Source organism: Ornithorhynchus anatinus, chromosome 3 (assembly GCF_004115215.2).
Source record: "Ornithorhynchus anatinus isolate Pmale09 chromosome 3, mOrnAna1.pri.v4, whole genome shotgun sequence".
In the NCBI taxonomy this organism is placed as follows: domain Eukaryota; kingdom Metazoa; phylum Chordata; class Mammalia; order Monotremata; family Ornithorhynchidae; genus Ornithorhynchus; species Ornithorhynchus anatinus.
In genome coordinates, this window is record NC_041730.1 from 94,275,432 (window position 1) to 94,289,276 (window position 13,845).

Genomic DNA, 13,845 nt, shown 5'->3' on the forward strand with positions numbered 1-13,845 from the left:
GACAAACTCTTTCCTGCCACTGGTCCCTTTGAGCAAGGAAGGGGTAGCCGTTGAGGTGAAGTAGGTACCCCAAGTTTCCCTAATCTCTGGAAAATGAACAATCCTAAAATTAATGTTCAGGCAGGATTTGGGCCATGTCCTTGGGGGTTCCCTGTAATTAAATGTAGTAGAGAAAGTGACTTTGCGTGAAAATTGTCACCCTCTAAATCATATCTCGAGAGGAGGCTCCTCATTAGGACCTTAGGGCCGGAAGCCGGGCAGGGAACTGGAGCTGGGATGTATAAATTTAGCAGCACTTCGAGAGAGAAATTGTAATCCTTAAAGCAGCCTTGAAAGAATACAAAGACTCCTGGACAGGGAAAGATGGGAGGAGAGGAGCACATTTGCTTACTTTGAGCTTCCCAAGGGGCTTAGTATTGGGGATGGTGCTTAGAGAAGCAGCATGGCTCAGTGGAAAGAGCCCGGGTTTGGGAGTCAGAGGTCATGGGTTCGAATCCCGGCTCTGCCACTTGTCAGCTATGTGACTGTGGGCAAGTCACTTCACTTCTCAGGGCCTCAGTTACCTCATCTGTAAAATGGGAATTAAGTGTGAGCCTCATGTGGGACAAACTGATTACCCTGTATCTATCCCAGTGCTTAGAACAGTCCTCTACACATAGTAAGCACTTAACAAATACCAACATTATTATTATTATTAAGCGCTTAGTACACGGCTCTGAACCTAATAAGTGCTCAGTAAATACCACTGATTGATTGCTGGCTTGTCCAGCATGGCCCAAGGGAAATGGAGGATTGAGCAATTATCTGGTGGTCTGTTATGTGTAGACGGTCAAAACAAATAATTCATCCAAAAAAAGCTACATTGAGATGCAAGTTATCCATTTGAATTCTATATGAAATCAATCACTCAGAAAATGCTCAATTCTCCCCTTCACTCTGGCTAGAAGGCCCAGTCCGTAGGTGCTCAACAAATGCTCAATAAATAATAAAAGTCCATTGGAGAGGAAACCCATAGATTAGAAAAAGACAAAAGTAGGGAGGAAGAGCCTCTTCACCTGTCTAGGTTAGGAAAAGATAAATGGAAGAAGAATCTCTTCGTCTGTCAGTCACATGCAGACAGAGACCGTGGTGCCATGTCATTCACAGGCAACCATTCCGTGGAGACAAAGGGGTAATCGCCCGCATGGACTTGGCATCATGGAGCGACTCCATTACCTTCATCCCAGTTTGTTGGGTAGCTGTGGTTAGCCCTCCTTGCTCCTTGGGGCCTGGAAAAGAGCTAGATGTGGAGCCAAGATGGGAGCTCCACTGTTTTCCCCTTGCTGCCAAGGCATGGCCACTGGCCCAGCTGAGACCCCTGCGGAGTGCCCATCATTTTCTCTAGACTGTGGGCCGGAGGCTGCTCTCAGCCCTACCCTGGCACCTCTGGGTGACCATCCTCTTCTCTGCCTCTTTGCTGCTGCTATTAGTAAGCAACGCTGACCCTAAGGATGGACTAGCCGAAGCAGAGCTGCCCCAGGCAGAGAAGAGACTAGCTTATTGACAAGGGAGTTGGGGCAGGAAGCAAAATCATTCCTCCTGGCCCCACAAACTGGTGACGATACGTTAAATGGTCTCACAAGAGGAGTGGACAAGACGGTGACAACATGACAGGCTGGGAAGGTTAACCCAATGAGTACCATGCCTACCATATACAGAGCACTGCACTAGTCACCTGAGGGTGATAATGATGAAGGTGACTCTCTTTAATAACTGTAGAAGACTGCAGGACTGAGAACCTGTATGAACAAATTGATTCCACTGAAGACACACAGTCTCAAGTACTCTCTTACCTTCATGTCCTCACCCATCCCTTTTCCTTTCCTCCACTACTTCTACTTCTTCCTCCTCCTTTTCTTTCCTCTACTTTTTTACTTGGTAATTGTTTGTTAAGCACTTACTATGTGCTGGGTGCTGTACTAAGTGCTGCAGTATATACAAGATAGGTTGGACATAGTCCCTGTCCCTCTTGGGACTCCCAGTCTTAATTCCCACTTTACAGATAAGGGAACTGAGGCACAGTGAAGTGACTTGTCCAAGGTCACACAGCAGACAACTGGTGGAGTTGGGTGGAGCTTTGACTCCCAGGCCTGTGTTCTTTCCACTAGGCTGTGTTGCTTGGCTGTCTGCTCTGTTGAGGGCAGCTGAAAATGAACTGGAATGCATATGCATTTCATCAGTCGATCAATTTTATTTTTTGAGCACTTACTCTGTGCAGAGCACTGTGCTAAGTGCTTGGACACATTCCCTGAACAAGGCCCAGGGCCCTCTAAACTGGAAATGATTCAGGGCTCATCCAGGCCCCAGGAATACTACGCTGCACTGGACCAGGACTGGATCAACCTTCACGAGTGAGAGCTCAAAGCATCTGTTTGCCCAAGGGCTTCCATTATAATGAGGAGAGCAATAACTTGGAAAGAAACTCAATTCATACTACATACTCATGAGGAAGGATCAAACTTTAGAAAGGAACATATCTATGTGTCAGGAAATTATTCGGAGGGAAATCAAGACACTTACCACATGATGACAGCTACTAATCGCATAATAGCCTCGTTCAGGCTGTCAAAGAAATCTTTTAATGCCTGCCCTTGCTCCTTCATATTCCCAATCACCAATCCAAAGCTCATGGAGAAGACCACCAGCCCCAGGGCATTGACTCCGTTGACGGCTCCTGGGATGGGGACCATCTCTTCTCTTATCCGGGTGAGGGTCTCCATGGCTTCGGACACATTGTTTATCACGGACTCCACCAAAGACTCGTTGGGCGGGATAGAAGTTTTAAAGCTTTTCATTTCGTAGTTTGTTTTAAACTAAAAAAAGGACAACAAAGATAAGGTATAAGCAGAGTAGCATACCATTAAAAGCCCCCTCTTCAATTGACTTCGCCAACCACCACAAACAGATCCACTGGGTACAACAGAATGTACACTTTTCTAATCTCTTAATTTGTGTTAAACTAGGAAATGACAACGAAGAGAAGATATAAATACTGCAAAATACCAATTACACCACTTATCGAATTAATACTCCTGACCATGGAAGTTAAGGCCCTGAAACATCTCTTCTCCTTACCTAATGTTGGTATTTGTGAAGCGCTTACTAGGTGCAGAGCACTGTTCTAAGCGTTGGGGTAGGTACAGGGTCATCAGGTTGTCCCATGTGAGGCTCACAGTCTTCATCCCCATTGTGCAGATGAGGTAACTGAGGCCCCGAGAAGTGAAGTGACTTGCCCACAGTCACACAGCTGACAGGTGACAGAGCGGGGATTAGAACCCATGACCTCTGACTCCCAAGCCCGGGCTCTTTCCACTGAGCCATGCTGCTTCTCTAATTGTTCTCCATCACTCCCTACATCTCCAGCTTGTACTCATTCATGGCTCTAGAATAATAAAGCTGCCTGTGTAACTTCCCCTGCCTGCGATTCCCCTCCCCTGAACCTTGTCAAACCAGGCTTCTACCTGCCTTCAATATTTTTGCAAAAAATCCACCTCTTCCAGGGAATTTGCTCAAATTTGATTCCCCTCCCTTTAGCAGTTCCTTAGCACTTAAGTTTCTCTTGTTAAAAAATGTGCGTATTGCATTTCTGCGGTTTGTGCTTTTACATATCTTTTTTTATGTTGGCATCTGATGCTAACATTGCATTTCTCTGGGTATCTGTGTGTTTGTTTTCTCCTTCTTGATTTGAATTTTGAGGGCAGGAATTGTGTCCTAGTCATTCTTTGTAATTCCTAGCACTGGTAAGTGGTAGGTAAAATTGAAGGGTTAACCAATTCTTTCGAAAATAGCCCTGCTTTCTCTCCCTATTATGGCTGGAGACATTTAGTTGGCCAGCAGAAGTTTCTGCAGCTCCAATTATTACTGTTGACAGATGGTTGCCTGGGGCATGAGGTGGTGAAGGCCCCCAAATGCCTCCCTTTCTCCTCCCTTCCCCCTTCCTCCTCCCTTCCCCCTTCCTCCCTCAAACATTTTTCTTCTCTCACTTCTCACAGGGCTTAAAAGGGAACGTTCTGGAATCTGCAATCAATAGGTGTGCAGACATAGGCAGTTCTGGCCCTGCAGATGATGATGATGATAATAAGAATATTTGTTAAGCACTTACTATGTGCCAAGCACTGTACTAAATGTTGAGATAGATAGGAGATAGTGGATCGGACCCAGTCCCTGACCCAGATGATGGGGTTCATAGTCTGAGAAGGGGAGAGAGCAGGCATTAGGTGACTTTCCCATTTTGTTTTACTCCACTTTACTACTAAACTACAAGCTAGACTGTAAGCTCCTGCATCGGGGATCATGCCTCCCAACTCTATTGTATTGAGGTCCATGAGAGATGTGAAAACAGCACCAGGCCTGAGCTCAATCCACTAGGCTATGCTGTTTATAATAATAATAATAATTATGATATTTGTTAGGCACTTACTATGTGTCAAGCACTGTTCTAAGTGCTGGGGTAGATACAAGGTAATAGGGTTGGACATAGCTCAAAGTCTCTATCCCCATTTTACAGATGAGGGAACTGAGGCCCAGTGAAGTGACTTGCCCAGCAGACAAGTGGTGGAGCCAGGATTAGAACCCATGACCTTCTGACTCCCGGGCCCATGCTCTATCTACTAGGCCATGCTGTTTCTCCTGCCGCTTATGTTCTGAGGCCCCAGGATTGGAGTGGTAGGCTAAGTTATGCAATATGGTTTTACAGGGACAGCTGCCTCCTCATCACCTGGAGAACTAGGTGAATTAAAAAACATTCTGACAGCTGAGGTAATACTAATTAATAATAATTATGGTGACTGTTAAGTGCTTACTGTTTGTCGAGCACTGTCCTAAGGGTTTGGCCAGATACAGGTTAATCAGGTTGGACACAGTTCCCCTGTCCTACATGAGGCTCGCAGTCTGTAGGAGGGAGAACTGGAATTTAATCCCCAATTTAGAGATGAAGAAACTGTGGCAGGGAGAAGTCAAGTGGCTTGCCCAAAGTCATGCAGCAGGCGAGTGGCATAGCTGGGAGTAGAACAGCCTTCTGATTCCCAGGTCCGTGCTCCCCTAAGAACAGGTAGATGGCAATAGATGAAGGGCAAATGAGGGCAGTGTACACGGGCTAGAGTTATGGCAAATCATTTGCTTTGACAGTTCGGAAATAGCATACAGAATGACTCTGATTTCTTGCCTCTACCTTTTTGTCATGAGTCAGCCCCCATGGGTCCATAAATAATGGCACTTTTGTTTTTAAGGAAGGGATTGGCGGTGTATCGTCAATTGACTAGAGCAAATAAATAAGTTTGACATTGGAATAAGAGCTCCAGAACATTTCTGTGCTCTGGCAAAGGCATGACAGTGTCAAGGTACCATTCCAAGATGGTTAAAATAAACACGAGAACGAAGAATCAGAAAAGAGGGAAGTATCCCAAAACCTCTCCAATCTCATCTTCTTGTCTTTTAAGATGAGCATCAGATTCTCTTTGGGACACTGCACTGGACACCCAAACCAAAAGGGGCTTGTCTTACGCTGTTGAGTCGTCTCCGACCCACAGCGACTCCAAGGACACATCTCTTCCAGAACGCCCCACCTACATCTGCAGTCGTTCTGGTAGTGGATCCGTAGAGTTTTCTTGGTAAAAATACAGAAGCGGTTTATCATTGCCTCCTTCCGTGCAGTGAACGTGAGTCTCCACCCTCTACTCTCTCCCATGCCGCTGCTGCCCAGTAGGTGAGTTTTGACTTGTAGCAGATTGCCTGCCACTGGCTAGCCACTGCCCAAGCTATGAATGGAATGGGTATCCTTCTGCTTGACTCTCCCTCCTGTAGCCGAGACTGATAGACTACTGGAAACACTCCAGGCTTGGTTCTGAGAGCGGCAAAAGGGGCTCCACCATGATTAATCAGTAATCGTGACAATCTTTCCTCACCACAGCTTTCAAATGGGTTAATAGCACTTCTTCCTTCCCTCTGATTCTAAAACAGACCCCCATATTACCTCACAGCCCCTGAGGGGAACACACACCTATTAGGAATAATAATGAGAAGAAGAATTCTATCACTGGCTGTGATAGAGTGACTTGGAGCACCCAATTCAATGTTGGAGGAAAAGGAAGGGGACTTGTTGTCACTGAGTTCCTCAGAGATTCTGAGAAATGGGTTTGGTTTACGCCACTGGACCCAGGCATTGCTCTAGAGTTAATTTTTTAAAATAAATAGAATTTTGAACACATCCCTTCATTGGGGGACAGCAATGTAAAGGAAGGGGAAAAGTGACCTGGGGTTCAAACCTTGAAATGGTGTGAGGAGTAGGTATGATTAGGCCAACCCAGGCTGTAGTCCCGACGTGATTTCTGTTTGGTTTCTTAACAGGTCTGGGAAGGCTGGCTTTTCTTGCAGATCCCACCGTTCCTTCCAACTCCAACTTTTCCTAACGATCAGGAATCTACCCTATCCCCTCTTTTCCACTGAGTCAAGAATGGGGAACAAGCATTATTGAGTTAAGGCCACGGTTCACTCAGCCCTCCTAGATATGTGTTCTTTCGGATGGGAGTGAGCCATCTAAACATCTCTCCATTCATTCATTCAATTCAATCATAGTTATTGAGCGCTTTCCCCTTCCAGTCCCGACTTGCCACGCTGTTTATGAGTTTACCCCAAAACCTTTTTGATTAATCTTAACAACTTATTTTTGAAGTGTGTTCAGCACAATACAAGCCAGAAAACAGTCAACAGCTTGATTATTGGAATTGGAATGAGGGAACTGTGGATTCTTTCAAGAGCAGGGTGAATTATGCCCCAAACAAACAACATTCCCACCTTGTCTTAGCAAAATCATGAGCCCAGATTGCTAGAGATGAAATAGCTATTTGGCTATTGGCTTTTTTTTCTTTACCTGTTTAAAGCAGGCTTCCACCAGATTTGGAGGGAACATATTTCTGTGAAGGAAGGAAGGAAGAACATCAGAAGAGTCAATCAGTCAGATTATTATTAATATTATGAAGGTATTTGTTAAGCGCTTACTATGCTCTGAGGGCTGGGGGGGGGGATACAAGGTGATCAGGTTGTCCCACGTGGGGCTCACAATCTCAACCCCCATTTTCCAGATGAGGTAATGGAGGCAAAGAGAAATCAAGTGACTTGTCCAAAGTTTCACAGCTGACAAGTGGCAGAGCCGGGATTAAAACCCATGACCTCTGACTCCCAAGCCCAGGCTCTTTCCACTGAGCCACGATGCTTCTCTAATGATGAACACCAAAGTCGCCAACTGTTCCAGGATATAGATTGAGGAGGGATCAGGCTGTGGAGGCCTAGGAATCATTTAGACCCAAGGCAGCTCTTGGAAATGATGATGATGATGATAATGACAATAATAATCTGTTAAACATTTCTATGTGTCACCTCTGCCGCTTGTCAGCTGTGTGACTGTGGGCAAGTCACTTAACTTCTCTGTGCCTCAGTTACCTCATCTGTAAAATGGGGATTTAGATTGTGAGCCTCACGTGGGACAACCTGATGACCCTGTATCTACCCCAGTGCTTAGAACAGTGCTCTGCACATAGTAAGTGCTTAACAAATACCAACATTGTTGGAGTAAGCAGTGGGGTAGACACAAGTTAATCAGGTTGGACAAATGGGGCTTAAAGTGGTAGTAATAGCATTTATTAATAATGTTGGTATTTGTTAAGCGCTTACTATGTGCAGAGCACTGTTCTAAGCCCTGGGGTAGATACAGGGTCATCAGGTTGTCCCACGTGAGGCTCACAGTTAATCCCCATTTTACAGATGAGGGAACTGAGGCACAGAGAAGTTAAGTGACTTGCCCACAGTCACACAACTGACAAGTGGCAGAGCCCGGGAGTCAAACCCATGACCTCTGACTCCCAAGCCCAGGCTCTTTCCACTGAGCCACTCTGCTTGCACTTACTGTGTGCAGATCACTGCACTGAGTCCTAGGAAAGAATACATAGGAGGTGGGAATTCTAAGGGGGAGGGAGAACAGGAATTGAATCCCCACTTTACTGATGAGGAAACAGACATACAGAGAGGCTAAGTGACTTGCCCAAGGAGACACAACAGGAAAGTGGCAGAGCTGGGATTAGAACCCAGGTCCTCTGACTCCCAAGCCCATACTCCTCCCACTAGACCATGCTGCTTCTCATCTCCAAATGGAGAGGATTATCCATCCCATCATGGAAGAAAAATAAAATGATTTGGGTATACGGTGAATGGCAAAGAGCTTACTGACCTGATACCTTGTAGAACCAGAGCGCTCGCCTAACGTCTCAAAGGCTGACACAGCTGTGGGAACGTCACTCCTACAAATTCCATTCTCTCTCATTCCTGCCTGCCTGGAACACATCATCGCCCAGAATGTGTCTGTCTCTTGATCCACTGTACTCTTCCAAGAGCTTAGGACTGTGCTCTGCACACAGTAAGCGCTCCATAAATACGATTTTGACTGATTGGCCTCTGTTCTCCCAGCAGTAACCCTCGATTCTCCTCCTGCTACCCCAGCTGAGATCAGGGAAGAGTTGCTGGGTTTGACTAGCAGTTCCAGACGTTCTGAGCTTTCGCTTGGCCCCCACATAACCTTGTCTCAGGGGAGACTGTGGGCAATGACATGAAATAGCTGACTGGGAAGAGCTACCCGATGGGATCCTTGAAACCAGGGCAGGAACTGGGAGATCTGTCCGGTAAACCAGAGGGGGATGAGAGTAAGAATGGAAAACACTTAAATACTCCCATCCCCATCCCCATGCAGCACTTATGAAAATGCCTTATATATTCTATTAATTCTTCCTATCTGTAATTTATTTCGTGTCTGTCTGCACCCCACTAGACTAAGCTCCTTGACGGCAGGGATCATTTCTACTAATTTGATCGTACTCTCCCAAGCACTGAGTAGAGTGCTCCGCACACAGAAGGTGCTTGGCAGTGCAACTGATTGATTGAAGGATAGGTAATGGGGACTAGGGAGGTTTTCTGGTGTGGTTTTTCGTTTTGTTTTGTTTTTCTACTGATATTTGTTAAGCACCTCCTGTGTACCAGGTGCTGTACTAAATGCTGGGGTAGATACAAGCTAATCAGGTTGGACACAGTTCATGTCTCACATGGGGCTCACAGTCTTAATCCCTATTTACAGATGAGGTAACTGAGGCTCAGAGAAGTTAGGTGACTTGCCCAGCGTCACACAACAGACACGTGGTGAAGGGGGACAGGGTAGGTCTGAGTGGTGAGGAGAGGGAGGCAAGGAGGATTCAGAGACCTAAAAGCGGCTTAGACAAATGGGAAATGAACTCTCTGCTGAGGTTGAAAGGGGGTGAGCGTTACAGAGCGGGGCAAGGTTTTCAGACCGTCTGATTGGTCACCTGGCACCTTTCCCCGAGGCTACAAATGGGTCTGTAACTCTACTTCCAAACATATGTTTCAAGGTGAAAATAAAAGCATTAAAGATAACTGTAAACCAGTGATTAGAGGGGACGGGTAGTAGTTGTCATAAAGAACATCCGAAGGAGTTGGGGAGATTGGACTTAAAATAAGGCAGCCCGGCCTCAAATTTTTTTGGGTGGGTGGAGTGGTCTCTCTTCTCACTCCGCACCTACAACCTCTTAAACATTGCTGCAGGCCCAGAGGGAAGGGGAGAAGACAACTGGAGACTTTTGTTTTAGGGGTTTTCTATAAACCTTCAGGGTGTCCTCAGATTATAAGCTTTTTGAGGGCAGGCAATCAGTTTTTAACTTTGATATTTCTTGCTCAGGTTCCTAGGACAGTGCTTGGCACACAATAGGCCCTCATAAGCCGTTGGTACTATGCCAGCAGGAGTTCCCCAGTAGAGTTCAGCTCGCAATAGGCCCTCAGTTGAGTACCCTGAAAGCAAAAGGTGGCCAGTACAGCACACTGCACATAGCAGGTGTTCAATAAATACTAATGAATGATAGCCTGAAGAGATCTGAGGGTTACTGGTTTAGAATCACAGAATCAAAGAACTGGCCCAACTGAGATAATCACCACCAGTGGTTTAATGGACTTTAAATTTCATGCATATAGAGGCCCTCCCCTTCCCCATCCATGAAGCTTTTCTTTTAGGACCTACCTGATTAAATCAAGAAAGGCATCTGCTGCTGTCACCTGCATGATTTTGCCTTCTCTGTGCATGTTTTCCTTGGAGCCTTTTCCAGGGTGAATGATGAGGACGATGATAATGCCAATCACCACAGCTATGATTGTCGTGGTCATGTAGTAGACAACCGCCCGCATTCCCATCTTCCCTGATGCCTTGCTATCGAGGGCCGCCATGCCTGGTGAGATTCAACGAAAGGAAATTGATCAGAAGGGTTTAAGCTGTGGGCTAGTGGGTTTGGTGTGGGCCAATGAGGAGGTGGATTAAGTTGCAAATTTTTGGCACTACCAGGCATGGTAGTGGGTAATTTGGCACCAGAAAATTGCAGGGAGACTAAGTCATAATGTTACCTTTTGTTTAGCCCTTTACAATATTTCCCAAGTGATTTCTCATCACTTTTTTTAATGGTATTTGTTAAGCACTTGCTCTGTGCCAGGCTTTGTATTAAGCATTGGGGTAGATACAAGGTATATAAGAATGGTATTTGTTAAGGGCTTACTATATGCCAGGTACTGTACTAACCACTGGGGTGAATATGAGCAAATTGACTTGGACAGAGACCCTGTCCCATGTGGGGCTCACAGTCTTAATCCCCACTTTACAGATGAGGTAATTGAGGCAGAGAGAGGTGAAGTGACATGCCCATGGTCACAAAGTAAACAAGTGGCGGAGCCGGAATTAGAACCCATGACCTTCTGACTCCCAGCCTCGTGCTCTAGCCACTACGCCGTTCTGCTTCTTTATGCCATGCTTCGGGTTGGGCACAGTCCATGTCCTACACGGGGCTCACAGTCTTAAACTTCACTTTTCGGATGAGGTAACTGAGGCATAAGCAACTAAGCAACTAAGCAACTTGCCCTAGGTCACACAGCTGACAAGTGGCAGAGTCAGGATTAGAACCCAAGTCTTTCTGATTCCCAGGACCATGCTCTATCCAACTAGGCCATGCTGCTTCTCATTTTCCTCACTTTATTCCCCCAACATCCCTGGAGCTAGGGATTATTAACTGATTTTATAGAAGGGTTCTGGGCTCCCATCCTGGCTTTGTTATTCATTTGCTGTGTGACCCTAGGCAAGACACTTAACTTCACTGTCCCTCAGTTCCCTCCAGTGTACAATGGGATTAAGATTGTGAGCCCCATGTGGGACATGGATGGTGTTCAACCTGATTATCTTGAATCTATCCCAGCGTTTAATACAGTGCCTAGCACATAGTAAGGCATTAACACATACTTATTAAAAAATGAGGAGAGAGGATAAGTGATTTACCCAAACTCACCCAACAGAACCCAGGTTCTCTAATTCCTAGCTATGTTCTTTCCACTAAATCATGTTGTCTTTTAGGAAGCAGGAAAAAGGAAAAGGCGACAACCTTCCCCACAAAATCCAAGAGTGTTCTAGCGGGAGACAACAGTGTTTAGGTTGAGTTTCTTCATGGCCAAGGCATACTGGCTTCACAGTTCTGAACACAGCCCTGACCAATGGTCAGTGAAAACAGCAAGGGGAACACTTCACCGAACAAAAGAACAAAAATCACTTCCCTTTGTCTGCACCTGTTCATACACCCTGGAGACCGTGAGCAGAAATAAAAACATTTACACCTTGCTTTTGGCCTGAGCCTATTCTTAGCTTCATTTTCTTTTAAGCTAAGTCCTATCTCACAAATACCTCCTTCTCAGGAAAGAAAAGTCAACCTATCTGCGGGCATATATCAAAATGGGCAACGATTCTACTTGAAATAGCCCAGGTTGAAGATTTGGTAATAATAATAATAATGTTGGTATTTGTTCAGCGCTTACTATGTGCAGAGCACTGTTCTAAGCGCTGGGAAAGATACAGGGTAATCAGGTTGTCCCACGTGAGGCTCACAGTTAATCCCCATTTTCCAGATGAGGTAACTGAGGCACAGAGAAGTGAAGTGACTTGCCCACAGTCACACAGCTGACAAGTGGCAGAGCCGGGAGTCGAACACATGTCCTCTGACTCCAAAGCCCGGGCTCTTTCCACTGAGCCACGCTGCTTCTGGTAGAGAATAGAGGTTGAACATAAAGGCTTAAATAAAGTTTGGGGAGCACAATAAGCCCTTAATACAGTGCTGTACATTGGGTAGACGCCCAGTACAGCACTCTGCTCACAGTCAAGACCCAGCGTAGGGCTTTGCAGACAGAGATGACACTAGAGCCAGGACTAGAACCCAAGTCTCCCGAGTCTAGCATCTGGAGGACACATTGCCATCCACTGCCCAGCCAACCTGCACTTCAGTCAACATTACCACTCTGCGGGGCAATGGTTGAGACCTGGCATAAGGGTTATGGTGATGGTTGTAGCATTAGTAATCATATTTATTTATTTGTTTTTATGGCATTTAAGTGCTTTTCATATATCATAAAACTAAGCGCTTGGATAGGTATGTTAATTAGATCCGACACAGTCCTTGTCCCTCATGAGACTCACGGTATAAATAGGAGGGAGAACAGATATCCCCATTTTACAGTTGAGGAAACTGAGGCTCACAGAAGTTATGTAACTTGCCCAAGGTCACACAGCAAGCAGTTGGCAGAAGCGGGATTAGAACCCAGGTCCTTCTGACTCCCAGGCCTGTTTTCTCTCCACTAGGCCACCATGCTCCTCAAGTGTTTATTATGTGCTTACTGTGTGCAGAGCACTGTACTAAGTGCTGGAAAAGAGTGCCAAACTATAGTAATCAGTAAGCCACTCAAACATATTTATTGAGCGCTTACTGTGTGCAGAGCACTGTATTAGCGCTTGGGAGAGTACGATATAACAATAAATAGACACATTCCCTGCCCAAAACAAGTTTCCAGTCTAAAGTTACTACTGTCATTGGCCCAAGAATTCAGAGCACCATGATTGGCTGCGGGAAAAGATAATTATGATTCTATTTATCTTGATGATGTCTGCGCTAGACTGCTTGTTTTGTTTTGTTCTGTTTTGCTTTGTGTCTTTCTCCGCCGTTTAGACTGTGAGCCCATTGTTGGGCAGGGACTGTCTCTATCTGTTGCCGAATTGTGGACTCCAAGCGCTTAGTACAGTGCTCTGCACATAGTAAGTGCTCAAGAAATACTATTGAATGAATGAATGAACCGCGTGCACAGGTGAAACCTGCAATATTGTAGGCTTCAGTCTAGGCCACGCAGTGCATTATTAAAACTAAGATACACTTGGCCCAAGAATGATCTCATCTTCAATTAGTCTGAAAATGTTTTTCACAACACCAAAATACATTCAAAGTACCTGGTGAATTCAGGCCCAGCAAAATGCACTAGCTCTGGGGAAGTGAAGCATTAAATAAAATTCCTCCACAAGTCGGGGCATAGGAGCACGTAAGGGAGTTCATGTACCTTTTTTCTTGAGAGCAGTGTGGTCCAGTGGGCAGAGCACAAGCCTGAGAGTCAGAAGGATCTAGATTCTAGTCCGGGCTCTGCCACTTGTCTGTGTGACCTGGGGAAAGTCACTTAACTTCTCTGTGCCTCGGTTACCTTATCTGTAAAATGGGGATTAAGATCGTGAGCCCTATGTGGGACAGGGACTCTGTCCAACACGATTACCTTGTATCCACCACGGCCTTTAGTACAGTGCCTGGCATATAGTAAGCGTTTAAATACCATAATTATCATTATTATCATTCTTAATAGATTGATGACCTGTCGGATACAAAGAGGGAAGGTGTTCCAGGTCGGAGGCAGGAT

At 45.7% G+C, this 13,845-nt stretch overlaps 1 protein-coding gene across 1 annotated transcript in view; it reads right to left on the minus strand.

Moving 5' to 3' along the window:
- SLC1A3 (solute carrier family 1 member 3) overlaps positions 1 to 13,845 on the minus strand; it is a 138,445-nt gene that overhangs the window by 13,786 nt on the left and 110,814 nt on the right. The window contains exons 4-6 of the mRNA XM_029060998.2: positions 10,109 to 10,313; positions 6,908 to 6,950; positions 2,560 to 2,852 (exon numbers count right to left, since the gene is read on the minus strand). Of these exons, the coding sequence (XP_028916831.1) occupies positions 2,560 to 2,852; positions 6,908 to 6,950; positions 10,109 to 10,313 (541 nt within the window). The remainder of the gene's footprint in view (positions 1 to 2,559; positions 2,853 to 6,907; positions 6,951 to 10,108; positions 10,314 to 13,845) is intronic.